The sequence below is a fragment of the Phoenix dactylifera genome, chromosome 1 (genome assembly GCF_009389715.1).
Source record: "Phoenix dactylifera cultivar Barhee BC4 chromosome 1, palm_55x_up_171113_PBpolish2nd_filt_p, whole genome shotgun sequence".
NCBI lineage: Eukaryota > Viridiplantae > Streptophyta > Magnoliopsida > Arecales > Arecaceae > Phoenix > Phoenix dactylifera.
Window position 1 is genome coordinate 34,441,932 of NC_052392.1, and position 14,349 is coordinate 34,456,280.

Consider the following 14,349-nt stretch of genomic DNA (forward strand, 5'->3'; position numbering starts at 1 on the left):
TAAATATAATATTATATTACATTATATCATAATACATTAATATGTTATGTTAAATAATTTAATATTATGTTATATTATGAAAAATTAAAGTACACTAATAATTATAATATTTTATACCTTTATTATTATATTATACTATAAATATAATATTATATTAATATTATAATACATTGATATGTTATGTTAAATAATTTAATATTATATTAAATTATTATGCTATAGTATACAATGTTATATTACTATATTATAATAATATTATATTACATTACAGTAATATTATACTATATCATATATTTATGTATTAATATATGTTATATTTTATTATGCTTTGTTGTATAATACTATGTAATGTTCTTTATGTTAATTTTGTCATACAAAATTACTTTCTCAGTTTGTTTACCAAATACATGTTAAAGTGCCACAATATTTTAAAAATTTTAGTTACCAAACAGCAAATAACTTTTTATAAAAGCTTTACTTTAAAAATTTCTACTTCCAACAACTCTCCCAAACGGGGCCTTAAATATAAGGTTATTAAATAAAAGGAAAATCTGGAGGCAATGTTGGTGTGGTAGATCTTTCACTTGACGAACAAAAGAGAGAATCCAAGCTTGGTAAAATTAGATAGGTCGCTGACCTTAGCGGAATGGATATCGTCCATCCGGATTCTTTTTCTAAAGCTATTCCAAGTCGAGGACCTAATCATGTACCAACCCTATCGGAGTTTGGGTTGCCTAAGCCTGTTAATAATACTTTTAGATATAAAAACTCTCGCTTTGCTTCCAGGCACAAAATGATTGCTGCTGCTCCACGACATTTACAGATTTTTGGCAGAGTGTGGCTCCTATCGGCCATACATGTCATAGAGAGACGAATGATGCTGCTGACTGTATTGCCTCTTTCGCAGCTCATCACTCTGGAGGTTTCATCTAAGAAAACCACGTGTTTGCCCCTTATCCTATGTGCTATCTCTTTTTTTTCTGATTTTATTGGTTGCACGTTAATATACAAAATATTTTTTATGTCATAATTAAATCTTTATTTGCAAACAAGGGTATTGTAAATTAGAAATGTATTTGAAGAACCAAACATTAATTATACCAAAACAATTCAATGATAGAACTAGGATTTCCACTTACGTGACCTAGTTAGTCCTATTTAAAAGATTTTCATAATAATTGCTGCTAACTAGATATTATGTAATACAAGTAGCAGTTTCTATCCTAGACCCACCAACTTATGTAAATAAAATGGGTTTAGATGAGGGTTTTTAGTAATTAGTTAGGTTTAAGTTTACTGACCAAATAACAAATGGGCTGGATTTTGATTTAGGTCATGCAAGGAGAGTAAGGTGAGGTGCTAACCAACTATGAAAACAATTGTCAGCATGATTACTTTATCCATCGTCATCGACCAGTCAAGGCTTAATTTGGAATTAAGAAGGTTTTGCAGTTATTGGTTAAAAAAATAAAAAATTATTGAAGAGAAAAACGGATTGTGCATATTTAACATTGGTGATATTCTTATTCTTATTTTTAATGTCCACTCTCTCTCCCCCCCAACATCCATCCCCCCCCCCCCCCCCCCCCCCCCCCCCCCCCCCGCCCCCCGCCAACAAAAAAAAAAAAAAAAAAAAAAAAAAACACTCCCAACCCTAGGTTCCTTATTCCTAGCCCTAGTCTATTTTTTCTTTTTATGGAATATGATACCTATTTAATTGTATATAATAAGCATGTTTCATATAAATTTATTCATTTTAGCTTGATTATTTTTTTGATGAAATCTTTTCAGCTTGATTATTGATAGAACAAAATATTGGTTATGGATTTTTGACCTAACATGAATTTAAGCTAACTTACCAATTGCCACCCCTATTCTCTTACATGTGGACCATATTTTCCTCCATACTACCGGAAAATAGAAATCAAGGAAAGACACATGCAAACACACGCACGTAAACATGCACAGGGTAACATCATAGGCATGGTGAAATTAAATTGTCCACCAAGGTCCAACAATAAGGTACCTAATTCCCACCAATTACTGAAACATCCAAGCCTGAGCAATTATATGACACTTTGAAGGACAATTTACTCTGCCACTTTCACCTTAATCTCAATTAGAAAATCTTTTTAGAAAACTGGGAATTTTTTTTTTTTTTTTTACGTGTGCAAATTCTTCGATTCTGGATTACAGATCATAGTACAAATCATACATCGTACGCAGATAAGACTTGCATGCATTAGTGCATTCATGCACAGGTAAACATGCACCAGTGGACATAATCTCTTACATACGAAGTGATACATCTCCAGCAAAACTAGGATATCCAATGAATCACAACTGACTTCTCATGGACAATGAATGCTACAATGTAATGTTGGTTCCTCGCTAGATGTCTTACAACATAAGATTACAACAAAGAATTAGCTCGTGGATTTGTGCGAGTAGTGCCGGATCTTATGAGCTGTATGTTTGGTGAATCCACATAATCAGGAGACCTTTTCAAGTGAAGGAGACCAAGATAACCTTCTTTGATTGATGCCATCACCCACCTCAATTCTCCTCCATTCAAAGACCCTCCGGCTCTTGTCTCCAACTATCAACAATTGAGTCATCAGAGATCATTGATCCCTCTCTCCATTGGGGAGGTGTCAAGAACTTGGAATCCCCTCCGGAAGAGTCACTTGGTGTCATAGGTGAGGAAGAGCGACTCACACGTAGTTGTTGGAGGGTTGCAAAAGACTCCCTCATGGCAGACATGGCCTCAAAGAAACGAGTGCAGGATGCCAAAGCAGCAGGGATTGGACGCAGCATTTCCTTCAAAGGATGAAATGTCAAAGACAGGCCTACCATAATATAAAAGTCAAGCAAACAAGAAAAATAGAACAGACAAAATTTAGGTGGCAACACCAATCAACACGAGGAAGATTCATATCAATAGATTTGGTCTACAATTTGAGCACCTCAATAATAAAAATTATCAACAATAATTTGTATCCAAAATCATTCAAAATAAGTATTTCTGCATCTGATGTGGAAAATTGGATGCAAAATTGGGTTCTCGAAAAAACATCACCATTTAGCTTTACCATGTGAATGGAGCTTTTAATTATGACGTAACAAGATCTCAGAGAATTTAAATAGAACACTTGCTTCAGGGACCAAAAAAATGATAGTCAGAAGTGCACATATGAACATTTACCAGTAAAGAAGCCAGTTGAATATCATGGACAGAAATTTTTGCTCAAATGCCAAATATACTTCTAATACTAAGAATTTTTATCAGCATTTTTTTTGAAACAAACAATAGATATAATCATTCTCACCTACAATACATAAAACACCTAGTGTTGCATACATTTTAACAAAAAAACTATCATGTTCTTTTCTTTACATACCCCCCATACTGATGGCGATTCTCTGAAGTTCTGGCTCCACTGGAAATCAGCGACAGATGCTGTCAAAGCCCCATAATCACTAGCAGCCTTCAGCAACAGCTCCGAAAATTGTTTCTGGATCATATGTAAGAGTTAATAATATTCAACTATGAATACAAGTTACAACATTTCTAGTCGAAATACCACCATTATCGCCAGCACCAACTATTATTTGAAGGGATGGCATGAACGAAAAATAATGATTATTTTTGGGAAGTTCTAGAAAAGGCTTTGCACGTTAAGCATCGATTCAAATGGCAAGTAATACTAGTCAATATATTCATTTGAAAAATTTCAAAAGCTTTCAAGAGGAATTGATAAGTACACATCTCCAGGTCACTGTACACCGGAGGCACCCATACATGAGCCCATGTAAAATATGAAGGAATTGATAAGCACACTCCATATTTTCACAGGTATATTTCCTTCTCTCTCTAACTCTCTCTCTAACATGTTTAGAAAGAGACATACAATATGAATGCATCAATTAAAAAAGATCTGTATTTTTAACAAAATGATGTAATGAAAAAAAGTAGTGTCCACCAATGCACAATCACATGGTCTGTCATGAACTAGAACTCTTCCATCACATGATAATGGTCCACCATCAACCCTACATGAAAACTCCATCCATTCTCACAAAAGATGTAAGATATACAGCCATCTACCAAATTCCTCTCTGTAATCTTTATCTTCACAAATCTGGATTAGTAAGACAGGTATAGCATGTGCCTGATACTAGGTGATTTTCAACTGCGAGAACAAGCGGTCAATAAGTTGTCAATTCACCCCTAAATGCACAAAAGAGTCAAAAACAGATGCTTAGGCAGCTTCCAGTGATCACCTAAGGCAACATATGCAACAGGTTTATCTATCTTAATAGTACAAGCAACAAAATGGACAGATGGATCATCTCTGCTTTGAGCCATTGCAAGCATCCATATAAGAGCAAAGTCGAACTATACCAATGCAAAGTCAATGATTTAGCATTCATATTAAAAATCCATACCACTAAACAAGATTTACAACACCCATATTGCCAAGAAACCAATAATTTGTATAAGCACAATTTAATGTTTTGATTTAATTGATGGTAGGGCAAAGGTGGTAGGGCAAAGGGCAAGCTTTGGCCCAACAATAAGGTTGTTCCATTGTGACCAGTGTGTCACGGTTTCGAAATACGAAAACAGCCTCTCCATACATAGAGGTAAAGCTGTGTATATTTTACTCTCCCTAGACCCTGCCATGGTGGAAGCCTCGTGCACTTAGACGCCTTTTTTTATAGTTCGGCTGTAGTTGTATCAGTTAAATTCTGGTTCCCATATGTTCCAAAATATGTAGAACATGATCAACAGTGAAGATTCTCCATTTCATATGGCCTACAATATATTTTAGCAAATAAGCCTTATTCATATTCTCCAGTTTGTATTCACCTGAGGTATTCCTATGAATTTTTGATAAAGGCAGGCAAGACCCATCAATATTTTATTCCAGTTCATGAAGTTGATACAAAAATTTAGGACATGGAAAAGTCAAGATCCTTCCTAACCTTGGAAGAAGAAACCCAAGCCCAGTCAGACCACAATAAAGAAATCTCATTTACAAGTAACAGAACAGACTTGGTGAAAACATAAAATCCTGGCATTCCTTTGCTACAATGATTTCCCCCAAATTACAGTTGCAAGAATATCCCACTAAAAAAGCTATTCTTTGCACTCAGAACTCTCCAGAAATATGAGGCATTGGGCATCTGACCAGAGTTCCAAATGAGTCTCCTTCTGTATTTATGTATTCCCACAAAAGCCTTCTAGATATGATCATTGCCATTAAAAATTTTTGACCATCATTTCCCTAGAGGGGCAGCATTAAGATCTGTGAGATCTTTCACACCAAGACCCCCCTCCCTCCCGCCAACATCAGATTTGCACAGACACTTCCAGCTAACTAAACAGTAGGCTCCTTTAGCATCACCCATACCTTCCAGAAACACGACCTTCTGATTCTATCAACTCTGTTAGAAAGCCTACTTGGAACCAAAAAGACTTAAGTACACCAGTAAGTTAGCTAACCCAGAATTTACCAAGTTAATCTTCCACCAATTGAAAATATCAGGCCGAGCTATCAAGCCTATTCTCTATTTTTTCAATCAGAGGCATCAAAGCTCTCTTCTTTAGACCATCAGACCTTAGAGGGAGGTCAAGGTACTTCACAGGGAAGTTAATTCTCTTACAGTTTTAAATGGAAGAAAGATACCACAATTAGCTCCGTTACCAAAATAAGCCAACCAAACTTAAGAAAATTGATTTCAACAATAAGGTTGCTATCAGTAACAGTAGAATTCCCAACTGCAACAACCTTCACTCTATTCCTTCTACTATATACAATTTTGTGAAAATGATAAGAGATTCCATCAACCTCCTGAGTCAATCCTCTCCATCTCTTCGTTCCACAAAAATTTCTACATCATTTTAAGATCTTCTTTATTTTCAGCTCTGGTTCTCTCTCAGTCCACTACAGAACTTATGTCTGCTCACTTAACATCTAATTCATGAATAGACTAGAGCAACTCCTCCATTCATCTCCTGATGCTGTAAATATTTTCAATTTTTTACCACTGCTTCAATTTGCCCTTAATATGTCTGAACTTGGTGAATAGAAGAGCAAAGGATATTATATTTAAAACTTCACACAGCACAGCTCTACTAAAGTAACAAGATTTAAATTACCAAGCCAAACCGTTTCAAATCTAAAGACCTTGTCACTTTCACAATCAAGCCCAAAAATCAGATATAAAGTCACATGATCAGAAGTAGGTTAGAGACCCAAAAAGAGCCTCCTTTACCTGAACTAGGTGTGACCCAAAGAGGGTCACCTCATTCATGCTGTAGTTAAAGCTATCCTGCATCTCCTCATGATTTAAATCTTCTCAAGGCCTAGACTCCTTATTACTCATTTCTTTTCCAAAATTAGCATAATGATCCATCCCAACTGAACAATCAATTGGCACTGATTCAATATTTACCTGGTTCAAATTTGAGATATTTACCAATCTGTCTCAGTGAAATGATATTTTCACCCCATCTTAATAACTCTCTCAATTCCCAACTCAAGAGTCTCAACTAGGTGCAAAGAAGAAACTCTACAAATTTCTACAGCAAATATTGGATTACCCAATTTCTTTAAGGTTTCCTTCTTCTAAATTCAATATAAACCTTCCTGTACCATCAATCCCAATTTTCACTAAATGAGCTGGGGGTTTCAGATTAGGAGATATGACATAGTTGAGCCAATTATCCACCCTGATCTTAAAACTATAACAAAAGGCACCAATATTTTCTTTCATAACCTTCGGTATTCTCTCAAGCCATCGCAGACCATCATAAGATTAAACTCCATGTATTTCCTTGAAAGACCATTGACATTGAACAATTTAAACTTTATGGCTAGACAAAAAGGTCACTCTTGACAACATGAAGAGGACCTCTATATGAGGTTTCCTAAATTTAGCTCCAGAAGAGAATTTAATAATAAAAGCCCCAACATCGTCTAAAGCCTTTACCTCCCACTTCCAATTCATATCAACATAAGAAATACAAAAGTGCTCTCCACCTTCCTCTATTTAGGAGCTTCATTAAAGGATAAGATAGTGGTTGAATCCTCATCAAATTACTTCTTCATGTGCTTCAATATAGGAATGGACATTGAACCAAGAATAATCTAATGCTCCACCATTTCTCACCAAATTCCAACTAGACCACCAAGTGGAAGCCTCCTACAAATAAAGCTTCTATGGCCAATCCTATAGTTGCAAAAACACTCAGGATATTTTTGCACTCCCTCCAATGATGCTCTCTATCTCTAGTCTTGAAGCAAACTCCTTTAAGGATAAGAAAATGGGAAAGATAAACCTTCAATTGATAAAGACCAAAAGATTTAGAAAAATTATCTTGTGCCCTACAAGGAACTTTTCCAATATGACCCATGCAGAACTTCCTATCAGATCTTTTCCCTCTGGGCTCCAGTACCTTCCAACCTCCATCTTTACCTTTGCCGTCTCAGAGGTGACTTGGAAGCACCACCAAGAATAATGTGGCAATAAATTGCCGAATAGGTTAAGATAATGTAAAAGCAAACATGGTGATCGAAGGCCAAACTGTAGGGTTCATGCAAAACTAGAAACTTGGAGGGTCTTGTAAGGCAAGAAGTGTTGAACTTTTAAGGAATATTTATCATGTTTTTAGTTATAATCTGCTGCAGTACTTCATGTTATTGGGTTTGCCATAAATTTGGCTTATTGGACCTTCATTAAAGCTCAAACAAGTAGCTAGCTCCCTTGTTTTAACAAATTTGGTGCCACAAAATGTGAGGAGTGTGTGGGGAGTGTGGAAGTATCCTTCTCCCTTTATTATTCTTTCTCATGTCATCTCCTACTCCCCTTCTCTTCCTTTTCTCTCACTTCTCCAATATTTTATTTCTTCACTCTTTTCTGATTTTTCCCTTAGCCTGAAGCCGTTACATGATACCAAAGCAGGATTAGGGCCTAATATGTGTTTGTTTTGCTGCCTGAAAACAAAGAGGGGAGGAAACCCTAGTTTGTGGGACGTTTTGCTGCAAATAAAGTACTCCTTTCTATCTGTAAGAGTGTTTCTTCTCTTATTTGTGGGATGCTTGTCAATCCCACAACTGTTAGTTTGTAGCAGTGCCCTATTTCTTCAAAAGAAGCACATGATGCTGTGGAAAGAGCATTGTTGAAGATTAATGGTGCTGTATTTGATGTTGTCTTTTTCAAGGAGTGATTCTGTGTCTACCTCATAATCCCAGGATTGCTAGATGTTGGCAAGAGCCTTCACTTTGTTTCTCAATCAGCACTCTGTGTATCTTCTGTGCAGAAGTGCAAAAAAATGATGCTTTTAATTCAGTTACTACCCTGTTAAAATTTCCTCATTTTTGCTGGTTCCGAGTGAAGCCAAATTTTTTGTTGGGTTTCCTACATTGTTGCTTTGCTGAAAGCTGCTGTCTATTGTTCCTTCAACTTTCATTGTGGCGAGTGGAGAAGTTGTTGCAAAAGTTGGGGTTACCATAGGAGATTTACTTGGCATCTATCAAGCTTTGTGGGACATGGAAATATCTTCAATGGGCCAAAACAGTTGATGTTTTCCTCAAGGCAAAAGGAAAGCATGATATCATTGAAAATCTACCTACTGACAGTAACAAGATGAAGGAATGGCAGCGAGGAAACTCACAAATTATGACTTTATTGTCGAATAGCATGGAACCCAATGCAAGCTGCAATCTTAAGTTTTATGACAGTTAAAGAAATTTGAGAGAGTACTTGAGAAACGTATTTTTTTTAGAAAAATATTTCTCGCATATATAAGATCAAGGTCCGCCAAACCGGTACCAAGACCCGTACGGGTCGGCACCGTACCGAAGCGGTAGGCATAGGGTGTGCCGGTTCACAGACCAGCATGCCCTTTTTTTTGAAATTTTCAAGAATATTTAATTGGTAATCACTCTTTTTGAACTTTTTCAATGAATTTAAATCTAATTTAATATTTTTTTGATTTTTTTAATGTTTCTATGATCCCAGTTTAACCTATATGATGCATCTTATTGTTTTAAAATGACACAAATCATAAAATGAATAATATAAAATATCCTCAAATTAAGTGGTCACATGAAAATTAAAAAATAATACAATTAATTGCATACATTTAAAGTCCAATATATATACCGATAACTAAAATCATCCATAGATCTACAATATATAAAAAAATCAAGCCCAAATCAAAAATTTTGGCATGGTCTTCCTTTTTTTTGCTATTTTTGAGCCATTTTTCAAGCCCCCCCCCCCCCCCCCCCCCCCCCAAAAAAAAAAAGGAGGGAATGAGGAGTAGCGTGCTACCTACCTTGAACAGTGTGTGTGCTGAGTATTAACAAATTAAGCAACTCCTTTCAGTACTCGTAGATATCTTAATAGACTGACAAGCATGTCCTTGACTAACTATAACCTCTCAAAATGTAGGATCTCCTAGTGCTTACAGCATGTGCAATTATATTGGGTGTCAAGAAAACTAAGGAAAACTAGTGTTTGTTGAACCAATGACCAGAGAATTGAGCCAAATACTAGAGTCAGGAAAAACTTAATTCTAGAAGTATATCATGAATGAGAAGAAGGGTGATAATCAAAACATATCTATTTTTTTAATTTCCTTGCAAATTGTTTTAGTCCTATGAAGATAAACCCGTTAACTTGCTCTAAGAAACTTAGCTGTATTCTAAACCAATATCCAGATAAACTAAACTAACCAACAAATCCTTAGACCTAAGCTAAATGAAAAGGACATTTACATCACCACTCCAGCTATAGTACTTGCATGCTCAATAACATGTTCTAGAAATCCTTATTTGATGCTGTTAACACTTCAAAAAGATATATCTACAAAATTGTATATTATGAAGCTGAAAAAAATGTTTGGATGTCAAGTTATGGTCCTTAAAGCTTGCAGCCAGAATGTAATCTAAAAATAGCAATTTTAATAAAATAACATACAAACTAAAATCCTTATTTGAAAATTAGAAGCAATTTATTCCTCACAGACCACAGAAACTATGATGAGACAAATTCGATACCCCATGATATTATAATGAGGTGCTATAATTAGTCTTGGGATCAACATATACCTTCTAACTGTCATCGAAATATTAGAGAATTAAATATGAAGTAACCAGATTCTAATCCAAATAAATATTAGAGTTTCCCTTGCATTAGTATCAGGATGATAATTGAAAGAATGAAAATTCCCCATATCAAATACTCTATTAAGCATGAATTTAAATTTATTAAGCTTCTAACCTGATATTCAGCTTCCACTGGAATGCAATCTAGAGAATATGGTTGTTGAAGCCGAGCAATGATTCGATCCTGACAAAACAAGTCCACCCTATGAGAAAAGATTCTGATAAGTGGTATATCACAAAGTAATCCACTTCAATCGCTGATATATGGGTGGAGATTAATTAGGCTATCTAGGCTTGGCAAGTCTGATGAATTTCCTAAACTATAATGATCAAAGTTTCTCTTTCAAATGATTAAAGGAGAGGTTGGGCCTCATGCATACTACAGACTTAGAAATCTAACTCTTCTTTCGGCTTATTGAAGTCTGTATTCTGTATGAATGCATGACCTAGGATATCAATGGCCCACACTCCTATCAAGCACAAAATTTTACATCTTCTCTTACAAGATAAATATTTTTTCCCTGAAAGTGGAGATCACAGTTATAGGGTGTAGCTTTAAAACGCAAGCTTAGAATTAACTAGGCAATAAGAATCACAATCATTAAAGATACAGATGAAAAAAAGCAGCAGATGTAAAACGGAGGACAGAAACTAACACCAGGACAGAATACAACATATGAATGTTCCACTCTTAAATGTATCAACAAATTAAAATATTGGCAACATTACTTTTATGCACAATTTGAAGATCCAAAGAGGTCATAATGAAGAACCTTGGAGGTCGTAATACCTTGTTCTGGATAACATCTTTTAGAATAGCAGTAATTCTGGCCAAAGACTCACATTTCTTTTCCATTTCACTCACATGGGTCAGATGTGCAACATTTTTATCATCCTGTGCATTTGAAAAAATGCATATAAAAAAAAATAGCTTGATAAAAAGGATACATTGGTCAAGACACATAAGTGTCAGAAAAGTATGATTTTATTACAACACATACTTATCATCCAAAACAGTCAAAACAGCATAGATAAGTGGTATTTGCTTGATGCAATTGGCCAAATAGCACTAGAAGTTAGAATAATAACATTTCCATCATGAAGCAGCTAGTTCCTACAAAGCAAGGACATTCATATGGGCAAGCAATTCTAAATATTTGTTAAGTTCAACTGCTTCCAGTAAGATGCAAAATTATGCAAACAAAAGAAAAGAATAACAAGATATAAATGAAAATGGAGGTGGGAAATCAACATATGTAGCACCACTAAATTTAATCAACTATATTGACTTTTATCATGATTGATACATCAAGAAACTAGGAAAAAGAAAAAGAGAGAGCTTAATTTTAAACAAAACCGATACAGGACCAGTCAAAGAGCTTGAGATCTACTGTCCAAATTGATATCGGACAAAAACAAGAATGCAAAGCTTCAGGGATTTCTGAGATATAGGCAAAGAAAGCTGAAAATGTGGTTTGTATGAACATAAAATTACTTGTGAATTTGGATGGAAGTGAATTAGAAAAAGAAAATCACATATTGGTGATTGGATGAATGCAGCTAAAGCATAGTTAATAGAATTATAAGGTTTGATTGGGTGACCATGGAGGTTTTATGAAGGGACAAAAACACTCTTTGCCCAGCTAATGCAAGTACAAAATCAATATATCAGCATCAATTTTATAGTCTATCTTTTACTATCTTAAATGGATTTTTAATTAGTAAAAATCAAAAACGATGCCTCAAAGGAACAGTTAATCTCTGCTTTACTACAGTGGCTGATATTTTGCTACCTTGGTCATATATATTAGTTAATATCTCAAATTATCTTGGTTTTTATTTTTTAAAAATATTCTCATCATCTCAAGCAAAAAAATCAACCAAGATCTTGATTTCATATCAAAATAAGTCATCCACCAGAGCAGCCAATATCTTGGGTTTTAAAATCTTGCTAGTGATACAGGATTCTCCCACCCCAAACTATAAACTGTAACTGAAAAAGAACCTATATGCATTAGCCCTCCTCTGAAAAGGAATTTTGTAAAAAATTGGGGGAGGCGGGCGGGGACTCACCCAGAACTTGATAGTGCATTTGAAAATCAAAGTAAAAGATATAGTACCCATATATCGAAAACCATTTGCTAGAAATAAGGAAATATAGCACACCTTCCCTTCAAATTGACATCTAAAAGATGGTCTTCCCACACTCAAGCAGCCAATATACAAAGTTGACTTCCCAATTGGAAGAACAAGGAAAACTTCACCAATAAGTAACTCTCAAACAATATAAAATTGTCAGTTGTTGACATGATCTCCCGCACTATTCATTCAACCCTAGTTGTGAAACCTGTACTTGATGTTGCACTCTTTAAGTTAGTATACTGAAATATGACTACTTTAGAAAAAGACTTCGCTTTGGGTTGCATATTAACGACAAAGCAAGATGTGTTACTAGAAATTTAAAAAGACTGATCTCATTTAATGCAAATAACAAGTGGAATCTTTTTAAATAAAAAGAACTAAAACATTACTACAGCAGTGTCTCTAGTCTTGGTATTAGTACATGAAAGACAAAAAGAACAGCAACAGATCTCCAGAGTCAATTTGAGCTAAAAAAGCACAAGCAATTGTTTCACCTTTCGTCCTTGAAGTTCCACTTGCAAATTGGCAATGTTTTTTTGTACTGAAGTAAGTTGTCTTAAAATCCTTACCAAGTCATCACTTTTGTCACCACCAAAGGAGTTAGACATGCTTCGTTGATCTTCCTATAACATGCACAAGATTGAAAATTGGATCAAATGATGCTAAGGAACATAGTTTGAAGAGAAATTGCATGTCCAACAGAATAACAAGATATACTAAACAAGAAATCCTAGAAATTAATTCTTCTATTAAAAGAAAAGCTAGACAACCCTCAGAAGATTGAATATTAAATCAAATATTATATGAGGAGGCCCGCCTCATGAAAAATGAGAGGCCTATTGATTCGAAGTAACTACGAAAGGGTCGGTCAATAGCATAGCTCTTTCCCGGGTCTCCTTTCGGGAGGAGAAGAAAAAGCTTTATCCCACTGGCTCTCCTGTCCCCCAGCAACTCCCACAAAGGCTGAAGAAGACTCCTACCCTCTCTGGCTCACTGACTAGCTAGAAAAGCGGCAGTCCTTCCAATCAAGCAAGCGACCAACCAATTCCAACATTGTTTAAAGAGACAATTTCAAACTAAATAAATCAGTACATCTAGGTATTGAATGAATGCTCAAAACATATCAAATTAAAGAATGGATCATGCATGACACTCCTTGTTTGGGCGAGGACCAGGATAGCCTAACCACATCCAGAGTCTTTATCTCCTACCAGAAAGTTAAGTAGTACTTAGACTACATCTAGAGAAATTTAGTATCTCCAATAAATCACAGAAGAAGAAAAGGCAATAAAAGCATCCTCTAGCAGATGGGAAACTCCAAACCTTTAAGCTCTACTTAATTATGGAACTTAAATCAAAGCAGAAAACCCATACAAACATGATCACCCTATCAGCTACAATCAAGTCAACAGACGTGAAAACTCCAAATCCACTATGAGAAACAACATAAAAACTAAAATTTAATGAACTTAAAACAAAAAACAAAGGAACAAGTTCACATGAATGCACAATTAGATAGAAATGATAAAAATATATCCTGTTTTCCTTTGGAGTTTTGGCAATGCAAAGGTGTTAGAAATTTGAATTTCATCCAGTTCATTTGTTCGAAGAGATTACTACTACCAAAAATCGCAACTTTTCGAGGCAAATTCAAGCTGCCATTGGAGTAACACAAAATTGGAGTAATCCATCTGCCTGCCGACCTCGAAGAACTGGGATCCCATGCGTGTGTCGAAATTAAATACGAAAGCCGAGATCTCTGACGAAGAAAAGGTCCAAGATCTACAGGAAGAGGGGATTGAAAGAGAATCTAAGAAGGGAGGAGGGAGGACATTTGGGACCTGGAGGGGAGGGATGGAGAAACCGAGATCGGAAGCGATGGAGAGGGCTTCGGCCATGCCTCCAAGGCGCTTCGGAGGCTTCTTCGCGCCCCAACCCGCGTCGCCGGAGACCGACATTTGGGACTCCCGAAGCGAACTGGACGAAAGGGGAAAGAGAGCGGCGAGGTTTGTTTGGCCGGCCCCTT

At 35.7% G+C, this 14,349-nt stretch overlaps 1 protein-coding gene across 2 annotated transcripts; it reads right to left on the bottom strand.

The window, feature by feature from the left end:
* Positions 1 to 2,147: 2,147 nt before the first annotated feature.
* LOC103720586 (AUGMIN subunit 2-like) lies at positions 2,148 to 14,349 on the bottom strand. 2 transcript variants are annotated; one of them, XM_008810352.4, is made up of 6 exons: positions 14,165 to 14,349; positions 12,893 to 12,946; positions 10,972 to 11,076; positions 10,297 to 10,365; positions 3,402 to 3,515; positions 2,148 to 2,820 (listed from the first exon to the last, which is right to left on the bottom strand). In XM_008810352.4, exons 1-6 carry the CDS (start codon positions 14,279 to 14,281, stop codon positions 2,572 to 2,574), a joined length of 708 nt encoding a protein of 235 aa, XP_008808574.1. In that variant the 5' UTR covers positions 14,282 to 14,349; the 3' UTR covers positions 2,148 to 2,571. The 2 variants fall into 2 exon arrangements, with proteins under 2 accessions (XP_008808574.1, XP_017701536.1); XM_017846047.3 differs by having other exon boundaries at positions 12,818 to 12,946; positions 14,165 to 14,348.